The sequence below is a fragment of the Coregonus lavaretus genome (assembly GCF_964263955.1).
Source record: "Coregonus lavaretus genome assembly, chromosome: 2".
In the NCBI taxonomy this organism is placed as follows: Eukaryota; Metazoa; Chordata; class Actinopteri; order Salmoniformes; family Salmonidae; genus Coregonus; species Coregonus lavaretus.
The window spans coordinates 71,934,188-71,953,320 of record NC_139989.1 but is presented as its reverse complement, the minus strand read 5'-3'; the positions used below and the strand labels follow the sequence as shown (position 1 = coordinate 71,953,320).

The 19,133-nt window shown below is 44.0% G+C and overlaps 3 protein-coding genes across 4 annotated transcripts in view; 1 reads left to right on the top strand and 2 right to left on the bottom strand.

The window, feature by feature from the left end:
• LOC311140296 (NACHT, LRR and PYD domains-containing protein 3-like) overlaps positions 1-19,133 on the bottom strand; it is a 633,219-nt gene that overhangs the window by 376,321 nt on the left and 237,765 nt on the right. The window lies entirely within an intron of this gene.
• LOC311141792 (uncharacterized protein) overlaps positions 1-19,133 on the bottom strand; it is a 103,583-nt gene that overhangs the window by 79,573 nt on the left and 4,877 nt on the right. The window lies entirely within an intron of this gene.
• LOC311141720 (NLR family CARD domain-containing protein 3-like) lies at positions 15,993-17,893 on the top strand. The gene is made up of 2 exons (XM_084177149.1): positions 15,993-17,352; positions 17,618-17,893. The coding sequence occupies exons 1-2, from the start codon at positions 16,004-16,006 to the stop codon at positions 17,805-17,807; spliced, it is 1,539 nt and encodes a 512-aa protein (XP_084033275.1). The 5' UTR covers positions 15,993-16,003; the 3' UTR covers positions 17,808-17,893.

Below are 19,133 nucleotides of genomic sequence, written 5' to 3'. Positions count from 1 at the left end.
GGGGTTGCCGGCCACTTCCGCTCCACTTGCCCCGAGCTTTCGGGAAACGCCTGTCCCCGCCCAGCTACAGGAGGGTTGTGATGGGGAAAATTAGAGCTCCTCCTACTAACGCTGTCCTAGCTATTCCAGCCACTCTGTCCTGGGAGGGCCACCAGCATCGGGTCCAGGCTATGATCGATTCCGGTGCAGCAGGTGATTTTATGGATGTAACCTTGGCTAAGGAACTTAAGATCCCTACCCAACTACTTCCTCAACCCCAGGCAGTTACAGCCTTAGATGGCAGACCTCTGGAACCAGGAAAGGTTACTGAGGCGACTCAGTCCCTGCGACTTACCATCTCTCAACACCAGCAGGAGGAGACCTTCTATCTCATTGACTCTCCCGAGTATCCTATTATCCTGGGTCACCCTTGGCTATGCAGACATAATCCCCAGATCGACTGGCCTACTGGCACCATTCTAAGCTGGGGTTCCACTTGCCAACTCACCTGCATGCTTCAGAGTCCCTCAGCCCCTAGTACCCAGTTTCAAGAGTCCGTTGACGTCTCCCGAGTCCCCAGTGTTTACCATCGGTTCAAGGCAGTGTTCAGCAAGGCCAGGGCTACTTCCTTACCGCCTCATCGCACGTATGACTGTGCCATTGATCTACTCCCTGGTTGCTGCCCTCCTAGAGGTCGGATCTTTTCCTTATCCTCCCCCGAGCAAGCAGCTATGGACACCTACATTAAGGAGTCCTTGGCAGCCGGCCTCATCTGTGCCTCTACTTCCCCGGCTGGGGCGGGCTTCTTTTTTGTTGAAAAGAAAGACGGGGGTCTTAGGCCTTGTGTTGATTACCGGGGACTCAACAAGATCACGGTTCGGAATCGATACCCCCTTCCTCTCATGGCCACTGCTTTTGAGCTGCTTCAAGGGGCTTCCATTTTTACTAAACTGGATCTCCGCAATGCTTACCATCTCGTGCGGATCCGGCAAGGGAATGGAAGACGGCGTTCAACACGCCCACGGGGCACTATGAATATCGGGTGATGCCGTTCGGGCTCACCAATGCCCCCGCAGTATTCCAAGCCCTGATTAATGATGTTCTCCGGGATATGCTTAATCTGTTCGTCTTCGTGTACCTGGACGATATCCTCATCTTCTCGAGGTCACTGAAGGAGCATGAGGGGCATGTTAGCAGGGTTCTCCAGCGGCTCCTTGACAATCACCTCTACCTGAGAAGTGTGAGTTTCATGTTTCTCAGACTCAGTTTCTCGGGTTTATTGTCACTCCCGGCCACCTAGAGATGGATCCCAAGAAGGTCAAAGCGGTCCACAGCTGGCCCACACCTGCCACGGTCAAGGAGGTTCAACGGTTCATTGGCTTTTCTAACTTCTATCGGAAGTTCATTAAGAATTTCAGCTCTGTGGTAGCCCCTTTGACGACGCTTACCAAGGGAGGAGGGACCAAGATTCACTGGGGTCCGGAAGCAGCAGGGGCCTTCGAGGATCTCAAGCGCCGCTTCACTTCTGCTCCGATTCTGGTGATCCCTGACCCAGAAAGACCTTTCGTGGTGGAGGTGGACGCCTCAGAGGTGGGGGTGGGAGCCGTCCTGTCACAGAGGGGTGAGGATGGGAGATTACACCCTTGTGCCTTCATGTCTCGCCGCCTGTCTGAGGCCGAGCGCAACTACCACGTGGGGGATCGAGAGTTGCTTGCGGTTAAGCTGGCCTTGGAAGAGTGGCGCCATTGGCTTGAGGGGGCTCAGCATCCTTTCCAGGTTCTCACAGACCACAAGAACCTGGAATATCTCCAACAGGCTAAGCGGATGAACCCTCGGCAAGCACGATGGTCCCTTTTCTTTAATCGATTCCAGTTCCTCCTGTCTTACCGACCTGGCACCAAGAACGTCAAGCCGGATGCCCTGTCTCGAGCCTATTCTCCCGAGGTACAAGAGAAGCCCTTGGCATCGATTATTCCGAGGTCTAGGATCGTCGCACCTCTTCAGTGGGAACTAGAAAGAAGGGTACGAGAGGCCCTTGTCCATGAGCCCGATCCAGGCGGTGGTCCTGCCGGTCGCCTGTACGTTCCTCTCTCTGTTCGGGCCCGCGTCTTGCAGTGGGGTCATGAGTCGCCCTTGACATGCCATCCAGGCAGTGCTCGCACAATGGAATTCCTCCGACGGCGGTTTTGGTGGCCGTCCATCAAGAAGGACGTGCAGGTCTATGTTGAGGCCTGCCCTGTGTGCAACCAGGGAAAGTCGACACACCAGCGACCCCAGGGACTGCTCCATCCCTTACCTGTTCCTCGAAGGCCATGGTCACACCTTTCTCTGGACTTTGTTACGGGACTTCCTCCATCCCAGGGCAACACCGTCATCCTAGTGGTGGTAGACCGGTTCTCTAAGGCTGCCCGGTTTATTCCCCTGCCCAAGCTGCCCTCGGCTAAGGAGACTGCTGAGCTCCTCATGAACCATGTCTTCCGGATATTTGGTATTCCCCTGGACGTGGTCTCCGACCGAGGTCCCCAATTCTCGTCCCGGTTTTGGGGGGCCTTCTGCAGGCTTATTGGGGCCACAGCCAGCCTATCGTCGGGGTTCCATCCAGAGTCTAATGGCCAAACGGAACGGATTAATCAGGATCTGGAGACCACCCTGCGGTGTATGGCGGCCAGTAATCCCACGTCTTGGGCCACCTATATCATTTGGGCTGAATATGCCCACAACACCCTCCAGTCCTCAGCCACCGGATTGTCCCCCTTCGAATGCCAGTTCGGTTACACCCCTCCATTATTTCCAGAGGAAGAGGCGCAAGTTGGTGTTCCCTCGGCCCAGCGCTTTGTCCAACGCTGTAGGCGGACCTGGAAGAAGGCCAGGCGTACCCTCCTTCGGACCTCCCAGAGATACCAAAGTCAGGCTAATCGCCGCCGCCGGACGGCCCCTAGTTTCCGAGCTGGTCAGAGAGTTTGGTTGGCCACTAAGAACCTGCCCCTCCGGGTCGAATCCAAGAAGCTTTCCCAGAGATACATCGGCCCTTTCCGCATAGCAAGAAAGGTTAACCCTGTTTCGTATCGTTTGGTTCTCCCTCGCTCCCTCAGAATTAACCCCACTTTCCATGTTTCACTACTTAAACCTGTCTTGTCTTCTCCCTTTGCCCCCCCACGCAGACCCCCGCCACCTCCCAGGATCATTGACGGCCAGCCAGCCTACACAGTCCGCCGGATACTGGACTCCCGGAGGGTCCAGAACTCTCTGCAGTATCTGGTGGACTGGGAGGGCTACGGGCCAGAGGAGCGCTCCTGGGTTCCAGCCAAGGACATCCTGGACCCAGGTTTGATCCGAGAGTTTCGCACCCTGAGGCCAGGGTGTTCTGGAAGGAACGTCAGGAGTCGTTCCTAGAGGAGGGGGTCCTGTCAGCTTCCTGCCTCCTGTTTGTCTCCGGGCCTCTAGAGGTCATCTGTGTTCCCCTCTGCCTTAGTTCTTCCTCGTGTGTCCTTATTAGCTTGATCCAGGTCACCTGTGCCTTGTTTCCCCTAGAGTATTTTAGCTGTGTTTTTTCCCCTGTTCCTCACTTGGTTTTTGAGTCCTGGCTATGTGTCTCCTGCTTTGTCCCACCGTGTCTTTCCAAGTAAGCTTTTCTAAGTTATCTTTAGTTTGTTTTTCTCCCCTCGTGGAGTTATTTTGTTTTGCCTCCTGTTTTGTTACTCTACCTCTGTTAATATACCTCTTTCTGAGAAGAACTTTTGTTGGACTATTTTTGAAGTGCAAAGAAACTTTTTGTTACATTAAATCTACTTACCTCGAGTATTGCCTTGGGTGTTTCATTTGGGTCCAACTATACCTCCTCTGTGGCTAAGGGGTAGAACCCCCAGCTCTCCACATCTGAGACCGGAGTACTAGCCCAGCTTGTGACACCTTGTTTCTTCCACCTGTTAAATAACGTGGAGGGCTTCTCCCTCTCTCGTTGACGGATGCTGGCTTCCTACGCTCCCTCTGTCCGGTTCTCCTCTCTTCACTAGATGGACGGGTAACTTTAGTGTTTAACCCCTCTGTGTCAAAGGACTGAACTTTTGAATATTATTTTCGGGGCGCCTCAAGTGACCTTTTTTACAACGTTTATTTCTGATAAAATTAGTTCATTGCATACGCCATGGAGCCAAGTTTCATAATATTACCTTCTGTCCCTGTTTATGAAGTAATCTCGAAAAAAACAAGCCTTATGTTTGGGCATTTTTCACCCTACCAGCTCCTATTAGTTCTATTGAGCTCCGTGGCACCGAATCGCCTTCAGAACGTTCTATTCCCAGCCCATTGTTCTGCGTCACAAATGCCAGCTTCACTATTGTTATCAATGAGACCTGCCTGCGTTAACCCTGTAGGTTTACCTCAGGTAACTTATTATTAACAAGGTTACAACTACTTGGTGAGCGTTAACCCTGTAGGTTTACCTCAGGTAACTTATTATTAACAAGGTTACAGCTACTTGGTGAGCGTTAACCCTGTAGGTTTACCTCAGGTAACTTATTATTAACAAGGTTACAGCTACTTCGTGAGCGTTAACCCTGTAGGTTTACCTCAGGTAACTGATTATTAACAAGGTGAAGGCTACTTGGTAAGCGCACACACTGTTCACCTAAGTACATGTTGTGGTCACCTATAGTGAGGTGAGACAGTTTAAGAGGCGATGGCTGGTGGATAGCCATCAAACATTAAACATTTTCTGGTCATGGTTAACCATATTTGTTTTAAGAAAAAAGTGTACAATCTAAACAAAACGCATGTCCCTGTCCTCTTTTTCAAGATGTGGACGATTTAAACAGCCAGAAGACATTTTTTAATTAAGAAATAACAATTTTTTTGACAACTTGTTGTTTCTAAGTGGCTGCTGGGTAATTTGATATGCATCGAACTCTTCGTTCGTAGGCATCAGTAGGCATCAAATTGAGCGAATGCTGCGCAGGTTCACTGAGTTGCAAACCAAATGGGTATAATGGGGTGATTGTTGTCTAATCGGGTGGTCTAGCTAATGGATTTGTAGATCTGACGCAGTTGCCACCTCAGATTATGAGCCTAGCAAGTGTCATGAAGTGTCAGGTCTCCCGAGTGGTGCAGTGGTCTAAGGTGCCACTAGAGATCCTTGTTGTCGTAGCCGTCCGCGACCGGGAGACCTGTGGGTTCGTTTCCCACTGTGGGCCAGTATGAAAAAATAATGTATGCACTCACTAACTGTAAGTCGCTCTGGATAAGAGCGTCTGCTAAATGACGTAAATGTAATGAGTGAGTTATGTAGTACCCACATACGGCCACAAGGAGGAGCAAGAGTGCCATAAACCCATACTGTTTATTGCCATATAAACCCTAAACCTAACAATCAATCAAATGTATTTATAAAGCCCTTCTTACACCAGCAGATGTCACAAAGTGCTATACAGAAACTCTTATCCTACTTATAACCTATTTTAGCCGTAACACTAACCCCTAATTCTAGGGTAGGGTAGCCTAGAACACTTTTAGAAACTATTTTAGTAATAATATTATCTTAGTAAATACAATTATAGTATTAAATAGCATTTTGATTATTTTGTTGTTATTTTGTTATATGTATAATTGCAAAACAGAACACTTGATAAATAAGACACATTTGTTTTATTTTTCAAATGTGGTTTGAATTGGGTGACCTAGTAATCTCTGTGTGAAGGTCCAGCAATTGGCGTGGGGCAGGATTGAGACTGATCTAATACACTTTATTTCTCAGCTGCCTCACCAATGTCTGTACGTAAATTAATAACTTTTAATTGCTAAATATTTCCAATAGATGGCAGCATAAGACAACGAAGCATCAGTTATAGGCTACAAGCAGCAATATGACATAAAATAGCATGCAACCAAATACTATATGTCCCATGATTTTCTAAAATGGTAACTCATTACTTTAGTTAGCTATATATCTCGTATTAGGCCTGTGATGCTTTTGGAAGAGCAATTAAATAGTGACTATAGCAGGTGTTGAACCCCTGGTAAATAATCACTAGTCAGATGCTCCAACCTCAACCCTAGTATACATGCATTTAAAAATATCTAATATATCGATTAAACAACCTCGGAATAGATAAGACAAGAGTGCGCCTTCCAGCCCACCAATAAATTACATCATGCAACTCTCCCGGTTAGCAAATGTACCTCAACATTCCCCTCGCTTGTGCTAGAAGGCAGAGTGCTCGCTGCTGGTTGATGAATCTGACAATGAATGTACTAGGAAAATACGTTTTTCTCAACCAGAGTTGACTAAATGAATGTTCAGGCTTATTGATAATCGTTATAGTAATGAAGGTTAATTTCAAAATAGGTAATAATAAACATGAATCATCATTATATTATTTCACAGTAATCTGTTGAATGCTTTTTCAGTCGTTCCTCTTGCGTTAGCTGTGTGGAAAGGGACAGTAAAAAGCGTGTGCAGGAGTTTTCCTGTGAGGGGGAGTGGTGGTGTATCCAGGGAGATAACTAAAACTGATCTTCTGAAATGTCATTCATGGTCTTATGCTGCCATCTATTGGAATTATTTAGTAACTGGAGTAGTACTGAATAAAGTATATCCTTACTAAAGTAGTAATTACTCAGAAACACCATACATTTAGTTAACTATATATATATATATATATATATATATATATATATATATATATATATATATATATATATATATATATATATATATATATATATATATATATATACTATATATTTAGATGGGTGACATTATCTGCCAAAGTAACACCACTGTAGATAAAGAAGAGCTCTCCAGTAGGTGTACCAAAACATTCAAAGGCCATTTTCTCAAAAGTGAAGTTTATCATCTTTCAAAGCAGAATTACTTTCCCATTGTTCCTCAACTGTAGTGTATGATATACATTTTTCTAGCTGAGTCACATTTGACTGTGTAAAACCTAGCAGTACTACTTATTTCTCTGAGAGTGAGGCAGATATATTATTACTGTGTAAAATCTAGCAGTACTACTTATTTCTCTGTGAGTGAGGCAGATATATTTCATTACTGTGTAAAATCTAGCAGTACTACTTATTTCTCTGTGAGTGAGGCTGATATATATTATTACTGTGTAAAACCTAGCAGTACTACTTATTTCTCTGAGAGTGAGGCAGATATATGTTATTACTGTGTAAAACCTAGTAGTACTACTTATTTCTCTGAGAGTGAGGCAGATATATTATTACTGTGTAAAACCTAGCAGTACTACTTATTTCTCTGAGAGTGAGGAGGATATATAATATTATTACTGTGTAAAACCTTGCAGTACTACTTATTTCTCTGAGAGTGAGACAGATATATTATTACTGTGTGAAACCTAGCAGTACTACTTATTTCTCTGAGAGTGAGGCAGATATATTATTACGGTGTAAAACCTAGTAGTACTACTTATTTCTCTGAGAGTGAGGCAGATATATATTATTACTGTGTAAAACCTAGCAGTACTACTTATTTCTCTGAGAGTGAGGCAGATATATAGCAATTTGCAAAAAAAACATGATTATTTGTCTCTCTGAAATGAAACCATCAATTGATAGATTTTAAAGAAATACATGTCATTCATTGAACAATCGCATACCATGATTAGCTACTGAAAAAACACCAATCTCTTTCATAATTTCTTTAAACAATAAAAGCTAATTTACCGTTTCTGAAAATGTATATATAGCATTTTGGAATGAAACTCTTCTTATGTTTCCCCATCTGAGCTCAGAGTAGATGAGAGATGTAATGTTTGTCTCTGTTGTGTTGAAGTCCAATCAAGCAGGAGAGACCAGCCTCCCCTGTACCCAGCTGTGTGTCCATGAAGAGTGACTGGTCTATGCGTCAACCTATACTGTTTAGAGAGGGAGACTTTTCTACTGAACAAAGGTAAGAAGAACTCATGGGTCATGGTCAGTGAGTTAAACAAGACTGTCTCTAGTCATTTGTCCTCTCCCATTTTCCCATTTCTTTTGGTTGTTTTCATAATCCATAGGCTAATCCTTTTTTCAATTTTCATAGTCCTGAAACAATATTAAACTAACACAACATTCCCTCCCTGTGTGTGAGTGTGTGAGTGTGTGTGTGTGTGTGTGTGTGTGTGTGTGTGTTTGTGTGTGTGTGTGTGTGTGTGTGTGTGTGTGTGTACTCCCTGGATGAGGAGATGTAATCTCATGTTTTGTCCACAGAAACCAACAGGAGAGATCAGAGTCAGACATTCTCATTGGTCAGTCTTCCCAGAGTCATCAAACAGACCTGGCCTCCATATTCAGTGTATGTGGTCCTGTTATGTACATTTGTTTTTGTTTACCTCAAGTAAAGTTGATCTGTCAATCATTCATTAATGTGTTAATGAGAAAGCATTTAGTCTCTTGCTTAACTGATTTACTTGATTTATTTCAGTTGCTTGAAGAGCATATTATGACATTTGTGAAGAATGAGCTGAAGATGTTCAAGAGGATTCTTAGTCCAGAACTCCCAGAAGGCTTTGAGAGTCAGAAGCAGGATAAGGAAGTGGTGGATGCTGAAGATGAGAAGCAGGAGAGCAGTGCCAGAGAGGGGGCTCTGAAGATCACACTGCACGTCCTGAGGAAAATGAACCAGAAGGAGCTTGCTGACACACTGGAGAAAAGTAAGAGCTGTCTGCCTCATGTTGAATGCTGTTTTAGAACATTTAAAAGCTGTAGCTAAAGTACAGCTAAAGTAGCTGTGTAACTCAATGATATTGTAGCAGCCTTAACACAACACCTAGTGACCTCATCAAGTAGCAGCAGGGATGTGTTGTGTTGATTAATTTAGACAGAAGAGAGAGAGAGAGAGAGAGAGAGAGAGAGAGAGAGAGAGAGAGAGAGAGAGAGAGAGAGAGAGAGAGATAGAGAGAGAGAGAGAGAGAGAGAGAGAGAGAGAGAGAGAGAGAGCTCAAAGACATTGCTCCTGCATTTTTAACAAAATATATAGATTTAGAGTTAGATAAAGTAGGATTTTTTGGCAGGGACATATACAGGATGCTACCCTCCACAACATAACCTTCATTCCAAACCAAAACTCCAAACCTACAACCTGATTTTGGACGGAATTACCTGGAAAGTTTTCTACTACCAAGGATTACTATTCTCAAACTATACAGCAAATGCTCTGGCAAACAAACAGAAACCTGAAAACACTATCCAACCTGGAACTGAGTGAGTAATGTTTAGTATGAAGCTATTTTTCACTTTCAAAAACCAAGAAGAAAAATACATTACAATGATATATTTTATTTTATAAGGACTGAATGCTAAGGCTACCAAGCTTAAGCTTACTTGACAAAGAGATACAATTGCAATTAGCACTGACGTGTGAAGTGAGAGGTGTCAAAGCCCCTGAGCCCAACAATGGCAGGAGAGTCGTACAGTCTACCCCAACCAATTGGAGAGGCCTTAGAAGCACCCCCCCACTGTTCAGAGGTCATTAAAATACAGTACCCTCTGAATGTAAAAAACGACAAGACACGAAAAGAGTACAAATTGAAACTTATTTTGGGGAAGCAGGAGATACTTTTTGCTGATTTGTATAAAAATGGGAAAATAAGCAACCTTATCTTCCACACAGACCATCCCCTGGCATGGCACAGTGCTATACTAGCACACTACCCCTCTGTTAAGAGGGGGGGTGTTAGCGACGGGTGGAAACTCAGGATACTGGACAACGAGGACTCTGAGTCGTCTAATATTAATCTCTATAAATCTGGAACCGTTTTGGTTCAAGGCAACACCAAACAGTTCCAGCTGGACTTTCACCTAATCAAAGAAATAGCTCAGCAGGAGAAGCTCTCCCTTGAGAAAGATACCCCTACCCCGAGCGGGTCAGACCAGACCTCTTCATTAAATAACCCCACAGAGCAACCCCAAGCAGAAAGTCAACTTCCCAGCACAGAGTACTACTCCCTCATTGAAATGAAGGATAAATTCACCCAGCTGGAGGTAAGGCAGGTGGAGCTGGAACAGCAGGTGAACACACTCCAGTCAGCACAGACCCAGACAACAGTCCAGCACAACAACACCCCCTTAACTAGACCTGGAGAGCTGCAGTTAGAGAGAGACATGTCTGCACTCTGGACTGTGGTGAGACAACATCAACAGGAGAAAGAGCAGGAGCAGGAGAAGAACAGAGCACTAGAGGAGAGGATCAGAGTGCTGGAGGAGAAGGTGAGAACGATGACGGGTGACATAGAACAACCCATTAGAGAGCTGGCCACCCCCGCAGAGAAGCCAGCAGAACAGCCCACCTCAGATCCTGTCCAAAGTCTCGACACCGCAGCAGAACAGTACACCCTAGACCCTGACCATAGCCTCGACATCACACACAGACAAACAAATGAAGAACCCCAAGCCCAGGGGATCCCAACCCCTCTGAGCAACCCCCCAGTCAGACACCCTGATAGCCCTCATGACGACCCCCCCACACCCACTGAGGACATACACAAGCCACAGATTGTACTCCTTATGGACTCAAACGGGAAATACATACAAGAAAATACACTTTTTCCAAAACACACAGTGTCTAAACTCTGGTGTCCAAACACCCAACGCGCCCTAGACCTTCTGTCTGAGGACCGACTAGGATCACCCAGCCACATAATAATACACACAGGCACAAACGACCTGAGAACACAGCAGGAAAGGGTGGCCACATCACTCAAGGGAGTGATAGAAAAAGCTTCTTCTACTTTCCCCAACGCACAAGTGGTTATCTCAACCCTGTTACCACGAAAAGACTTCCACCCTGCTACCATACAGCGGGTAAACGCAAGTATTTCCCGTGACTGTGCATCAAAACCAAATGTCTACCTGGCCCACCACTCCACCCTGGACGTGAACAGCCTTTATGACCAGGTCCACCTATACAAGGCAGCAGTGCCCACCTTCGCCCGGACCCTAAAGGATATCGCCCTCAACCGCAGACACAACACCTCACACAGGAGCAACAGATCAACAGACACCCCGCCCAGACCAGCGAGACACCCTCCCAGACCTGCGGGACCCCCCCAGGACCTACACATAGAGGACCCCCGCAGAGAGGACCTACATCCAGACCACAGCACCATCAACCACATCTACACCCCCACCCCCACCAATTAACTCCCCCCCAAGTCAACCATGCCCACACCCCATTTAGGCTCCCTCAGATCAGACCTATGCCCCTCCTACCCACCCCAAGCCCCCCACTCCCACAAAGAGGACCTCAACATGAAAGTCACACATACGCCCAGGCCGTGAGCAGGCAAACAGGCCCAACACCCACTCTTACACTAGCCCAAGCCAATGGCATGTACCAGATGCTCAGCAGGCTCTGCTCACAATTACTGGCCTGAGGCCAAACCACACAACCAACAACATTAGACACTTTATGGAACACAAAGCCTTCACTATTTCATCCTGGAATATCCAAGGCCTGAGGTCATCTGCCTTTGGCCTAAAGAGCAGGAATCTGGACTTCACCAAAGAAATCGGAAATACAGACATTGTCATCCTACAAGAAACATGGTATAGAGGAGACGGACCCACTGGTTGCCCTCTAGGTTACAGAGAGCTGGTAGTCCCATCCACCAAACTACCAGGTGTGAAACAGGGAAGGGACTCAGGGGGTATGCTCATTTGGTTTAGAGCAGACCTAACTCACTCTATTAAATTAATCAAAACAGGAACATTTTACATTTGGTTAGAAATTCAAAAGGAAATTATCTCAACTGAGAAAAATGTCCTCCTGTGTGCTACCTATATCCCCCCACTAGAATCCCCATACTTTAATGAAGACAGTTTCTCCATCCTGGAGGGGGAAATCAATCATTTCCAGACCCAGGGACATGTACTAGTCTGTGGCGACCTAAATGCCAGAACTGGACAAGAACCTGACACCCTCAGCACACAGGGGGACAAACACCTACCTGGAGGTGACAGCATTCCCTCCCCCATATGCCCCCCTAGGCACAACTACGACAACATAACCAACAAAAACGGGTCACGACTCCTGCAGCTCTGTCGCACACTGGGTATGTACATAGTCAATGGTAGGCTTCGAGGGGACTCCTATGGTAGGTACACCTATAGCTCATCTCTTGGCAGTAGTACTGTAGACTACTTTATCACTGACCTCAACCCAGAGTCTCTCAGAGCGTTCACAGTCAGCCCACTGACACCCCTATCAGACCACAGCAAAATCACAGTCTACTTGAACAGAGCAATACTCAATCATGAGGCATCAAAGCCAAAGGAACTGAATAATATTAAGAAATGCTATAGATGGAAGGAAAGTAGTGTTGAAACCTACCAAAAAACAATTAGGAAACAACAAATTCAATCCATTCTAGACAACTTCCTGGACAAAACATTCCACTGTAATAGTGAAGGTGTAAACTTGGCAGTAGAAAACCTAAACAGTATATTTGACCTCTCAACTTCCCTATCAAATCTAAAAATCTCTAACAGAAAACCAAAGAAAAGTAATAACAGTGATAAATGGTTTGATGAAGAATGCAAAAACCGAAGAAAGAAATTGAGAAACCTATCCAACCAAAAACATAGAGACCCAGAAAACCTGAGCCTACGCCTTCACTATGGTGAATCACTAAAACAATACAGAAATACACTACGGAAAAAGAAGGAACAGCATGTCAGAAATCAGCTCAATGTAATTGAAGAATCCATAGACTCTAACCACTTCTGGGAAAATTGGAAAACACTAAACAAACAACAACACGAAGAGCTATCTATCCAAAATGGAGATGTATGGGTAAACCACTTCTCCAATCTTTTTGGCCCTATAACAGAGAACAAACAGCAAAAAAATATACATGATCAAATGCAAATCTTAGAATCAACTATTAAAAACTACCAGAACCCACTGGATTCTCCAATTACATTGAATGAACTACAGGACAAAATACAAACCCTCCAACCCAAAAAGTCCTGTGGTGTTGATGGTATCCTCAATGAAATGATAAAATATACAGACCCCAAATTTCAATTAGCTATACTTAAACTCTTTAACATCATCCTTAGCTCTGGCATCTTCCCCAATATTTGGAACCAAGGACTGATCACCCCAATCCACAAAAGTGGAGACAAATTTGACCCCAATAACTATCGTGGGATATGCGTCAACAGCAACCTTGGGAAAATCCTCTGCATTATCATTAACAGCAGACTAGTTCATTTCCTCAGTGAAAACAATGTACTGAGCAAATGTCAAATTGGCTTTTTACCAAATTACCGTACGACAGACCATGTATTCACCCTGCACACCCTAATTGACAAACAAACAAACCAAAACAAAGGCAAAGTCTTCTCATGCTTTGTTGATTTCAAAAAAGCTTTTGACTCAATTTGGCATGAGGGTCTGCTATACAAATTGATGGAAAGTGGGGTTGGGGGAAAAACATACGACATTATAAAATCCATGTACACAAACAACAAGTGTGTGGTTAAAATTGGCAAAAAACACACACATTTCTTTCCACAGGGCCGTGGGGTGAGACAGGGATGCAGTTTACCCCCACCCTCTTCAACATATATATCAATGAATTGGCGAGGGCACTAGAACAGTCTGCAGCACCCGGCCTCACCCTACTAGAATCTGAAGTCAAATGTCTTCTGTTTGCTGATGATCTGGTGCTTCTGTCACCAACCAAGGAGGGCCTACAGCAGCACCTAGATCTTCTGCACAGATTCTGTCAGACCTGGGCCCTGACAGTAAATCTCAGTAAGACAAAAATAATGGTGTTCCAAAAAAGGTCCAGTTGCCAGGACCACAAATACAAATTCCATCTAGACACCGTTGCCCTAGAGCACACAAAAAACTATACATACCTCGGCCTAAACATCAGCGCCACAGGTAACTTCCACAAAGCTGTGAACGATCTGAGAGACAAGGCAAGAAGGGCCTTCTATGCCATCAAAAGGAACATAAAATTTGACATACCAATTAGGATCTGGCTAAAAATACTTGAATCAGTTATAGAACCCATTGCCCTTTATGGTTCTGAGGTCTGGGGTCCGCTCACCAACCAAGAATTCACAAAATGGGACAAACACCAAATTGAGACTCTGCATGCAGAATTCTGCAAAAACATCCTCCGTGTACAACGTAAAACACCAAATAATGCATGCAGAGCAGAATTAGGCCAATACCCGCTAATTATCAAAATCCAGAAAAGAGCCGTTAAATTCTATAACCACTTAAAAGGAAGCGATTCCCAAACCTTCCATAACAAAGCCATCACCTACAGATAGATGAACTTGGAGAAGAGTCCCCTAATCAAGCTTGTCCTGGGCCTCTGTTCACAAACACAAACAGACCCCATACAGCCCCAGGACAACAACAACAACAACAACAACAACAACAACACAATTAGACCCAACCAAATCATGAGAAAACAAAAAGAGAATTACTTGACACATTGGAAAGAACAAACAAAAAAACAGAGCAAACTAGAATGCTATTTGGCCCTAAACAGAGAGTACACAGTGGCAGAATACCTGACCACTGTGACTGACCCAAACTTAAGGAAAGCTTTGACTATGTACAGACTCAGTGACCATAGCCTTGCTATTGAGAAAGGCCGCCTTAGGCAGACCTGGCTCTCAAGAGAAGACAGGCTATGTGCACACTGCCCACAAAATGAGGTGGAAACTGAGCTGCACTTCCTAACCTCCTGCCAAATGTATGACCATATTAGAGACACATATTTCCCTCAGATTACAGCGATCCACAAAGAATTCGAAAACAAACCCAATTTTGATAAACTCCCTTATCTACTGGGTGAAAAACCACAGTGTGCCATCACAGCTGCAAGATTTGTGACCTGTTGCCACAAGAAAAGGGCAACCAGTGAAGAACAAACACCATTGTAAATACAACCCATATTTATGTTTATTTATTTTCCCATTTGTACTTTAACTATTTGCACATTGTAACAACACTGTATATATACATAATATGACATTTGAAATGTCTTTATTCTTTTGAAACTTCTGAGTGTAATGTTTACTGTTAATATTTATTGTTTATTTCACTTTTGTTTACTATCTACTTCCCTTGCTTTGGCAATGTTAACACACGTTTCCCATGCCAATAAAGCCCTTAAATTGAAATTGAATTGAATTGAGAGAGAGAGAGAGAGAGAGAGAGAGAGAGAGAGAGAGAGAGAGAGAGAGAGAGAGAATACCAATAACAATATAATCAGTCACATCAGTCTGTAATGCATTATGAAAACATTTATAATAATAATATGCCATTTAGCAGACGCTTTTATCCAAAGCGACTTACAGTCATGCGTGCATACATTTTTTGTGTATGGGTGGTCCCGGGGATCGAACCCACTACCTTGGCGTTACAAGCGCCGTGCTCTACCAGCTGAGCTACAGAGGACCACCTATTTACACATTTATACAGTCAGTTAAGCAAAAAAAATGATTATAATTTAAAATCTCATAACAGTCCTAGAATACTGTAGGCATTAAAACATATGTAATATTAATATTCTCTGTGTTATATCTAGATTCAGATGAGCGTGCTGTGATTCTTCAACGTGAACTCAAATCTAATCTAAAGAAGAAGTTTCAAAGTGTATTTGAGGGGATAGCTAAACAAGGAAACCCAACACTTCTCAATAAGATCTACACAGAGCTCTACATCACAGAGGGTGGAACAGGAGAGGTCAATAATGAACATGAGCTGAGACAGATTGAGACAACAACCAGGAAACAAGCAAGACCAGAGACTACAATCAAATGTAACGACATCTTCAAACCCTTAACTGGACAAGACAAACTTATCAGAACTGTGCTGACAAAGGGAGTCGCTGGCATTGGAAAAACAGTCTCTGTGCAGAAGTTCATTCTGGACTGGGCTGAAGGACAAGCAAATCAGGATGTCCAATTTGTATTTTCATTCCCTTTTCGGGAGCTGAATTTGATGAAAAAGGAAAAACACACTTTCATTGAAATTTTCAATCACTTCTCAATGGAAACCAAAGAATCAAGAATCTCCAACTATGACAAGTACAAAGTTCTGTTCATCTTTGATGGTATGGATGAGTGCCGACTGCCCCTAGACTTCCAGAATAACAAGATCTGTTGTGACGTCACAGAGTCAACCTCAGTGGATGTTCTGCTGACAAATCTCATCAAGGGAAATCTGCTTCCCTCTGCTCTCCTCTGGATAACTACCCGACCTGCAGCAGCCAATAAGATCCCTTCAGTGTGTGTTGACCAGGTGACAGAGGTACGAGGGTTCAATGACCCACAGAAGGAGGAGTACTTCAGGAAGAGATTCAGTGATGAGGACCTGGCCAGCAGAATCATCTCACACATAAAGACATCAAGGAGCCTCCACATCATGTGCCACATTCCAGTCTTCTGTTGGATTTCTGCAACAGTCCTTGAACACATGTTGAAACATAAGAGAGAAGAGATGCCCAAGACTCTGACTGAGATGTACTCACACCTTGTGGTGTTTCATACCGAACAGAAGAATGAAAAGTATCTTGGGAAAGAAGAGACAGGTCCACACTGGAATAAAGAGAGCATTCTGTCACTGGGAAAACTGGCTTTTCAACAGCTTGTGAATGGCAATCTGATTTTCTATGAAGAAGACCTGAAAGAGGCTGGCATTGATGTCAATGAAGCCTCAGTGTACTCAGGATTGTGCACACAGATCTTTACAGAGGAATGTGGGCTGTACCAGGACAAGGTGTACTGCTTCGTGCATCTGAGCATTCAGGAGTTTCTGGCTGCTGTATATGTGTTCCTCTCATTCATCAACAACAATGAGAATCTAATGGCAAAACCTCAATCAAAGTCAAGCAACTTTTCTTCGCTGTTCAGAGACTACAAGTCAAGAGACAAGCCTGAAGTTACTTTCTACAAGAGTGCTGTGGATAAAGCCTTACAAAGTGAGACAGGAAACCTGGACCTGTTCCTCCGCTTCCTTCTGGGCCTCTCACTGGAGTCCAATCAGAAGCACTTACGAGCTCTACTGGCAAAGACAAGAAGCAGCTCACAGAGCCATGAAGAAACAGTCAAGTACATCAAGGAGAAGATCAGGGAGAATCCCTCTCCAGAGAGGTGCATCAATCTGTTCCACTGTCTGAATGAACTGAAGGACCATTCTCTAGTGGAGGAGATCCAAAGCTACCTGATATCAGGAAGTCTCTCAGAAGCCAAACTGTCACCTGCACAGTGGTCAGCTCTGGTCTTTGTGTTGCTGACTTCAGAAAAGGAGCTGGATGTGTTTGACCTGAAGAAATACTCCAGATCAGAGGAAGGTCTTCTGAGGCTGCTCCCAGTGGTCAAAGCCTCCAGAGCTGCTCTGTGAGTACATAAAATGTCATTTAAGTACTAATCATCAGGAAGAAATATTCAGTTTAGAGAAATATATGTATTTTTGAAAAACATATTGAATCAATGCATTGATGTTCACATTAGTATAACAATATGACCATACAATTCTAGGAGACAGAAGATTAATCTATATGTTGTTTAAGAGAATAAACCAAATGCATCTGCCATTGTCCTTCTACACTACTGGTGTTAAATTAAGGGTGTGTTTGTGAAATCATGATGATCTCTCTGTCAGGCTGTCAGGCTGTCTAGTCACAGAGAAAGGCTGTGCTTCTCTGGTCTCAGCTCTGAGGTCAAACCCCTCACACCTGAGAGAGCTGGATCTGAGTAACAATGACCTGAAGGATTCAGGAGTGAAGCTGCTCTCTGCTGGACTGGGGAATCCCCACTGTAAACTGGAGACTCTGAGGTCAGTATTCCTGTAGTTGGTCAACAAGTGATAACTGTTCACCAGATCCACATGTGTTTACCAGGCACACATAGTCCACACCATATGTGTTTGGACAGTGAAGCTTACAGTTTTACATTTGGTGCTATGCTCCAGCATTTTGGATTTGAGATATAATGTTTCATATCAGGCAACAGTACAGAATGTCACTTTTTATTTTATGTTAATGGTGAGAGGTTAGCATGTTTTGTTGTAGCCTCTGTAACTTTCTCACTCATTATTATTCATGATTCATTCATTATTTCTTTCTCAATCACGGCATCATTAGGATCTATTTAGTAGTGTTTAGAAACATGTTTTCATGCGTTCAAAGAATATGGGACCAAATACAAAAATTCTGACTACTTTAATACACTATAAGTGAATTGGTCAGAATACGTTTGACTTTTTCAAATGGGGGACTAGATACATAAAGTGCTTTTATTTCTAAACGGTGAAACAGATATGTATTAAAATACCCTCAAATAAAAGGTGACATTATATACTGTCAAATTATATAAAACATTTGATCTCAAATCCAAAATGCTGTAGTATAGAGCCACATTTAAAATGTAATCTTCACTGTCAAAATAGATATGGTGTGGACTGTATACTCAATACAATCTAAATCCTGAGTGGTGCAGTGGTCTAAGGAACTGCATCGCAGTGCTAACTGTGCCACTAGCGATCCTGGTTCGAATCCAGGCTCTGTCGCCGCCGGCCGCGACCGGGAGACTCATGGGCGGCGCACAATTGGCCCAGGGTAGGGGAGGGAATGGCTGGCAGGGATGTAGCTCAGTTGATAGAGCATGGCGTTTGCAATGCCAGGGTTGTGGGTTCGATTCCCACGGGGGGCCAGTATAAAAAAAATAATAATAATATCTATTCACTAACTGTAAGTCGCTCTGGATAAGAGCGTCTGCTAAATGACTAAAATGTAAATCTGTTACCTCACTGTCTGTCTTTTGACTGATACTGCTTTTTAAACTGCTCTGGTTAGTCTACTCAAATATTTGTACTATACATTTTTCTATCTACATGCAATACTTTGATAATTTGTCATTTCTAATAATGATACATTAATTTATGAATAGATATGGCAGGTTTCAGGACACTAATATATCTGAACATTTTGAAAAAATATACTGCCACTATTTTGACCACCAAAGAACAGCAGTGTGGTTTTAATATGATTTGACTCTTTGCAGGCTGTCAGGCTGTCTAGTCACAGAGGAAGGCTGTGCTTCTCTGGTCTCAGCTCTGAAGTCAAACCCCTCACACCTGAGAGAGCTGGACCTGAGCTACAATCACCCAGGAGACTCAG

Excerpts from the sequence above, each read along its gene's own strand:
- LOC311141720 (XM_084177149.1), top strand. The coding sequence starts at position 16,004 with ATGGAAACCAAAGAATCAAGAATCTCCAACTATGACAAGTACAAAGTT. Across the intron at positions 17,353-17,617 it reads AAAGCCTCCAGAGCTGCTCT|GCTGTCAGGCTGTCTAGTCA; the intron begins GTGAGTACATAA and ends TCTCTCTGTCAG.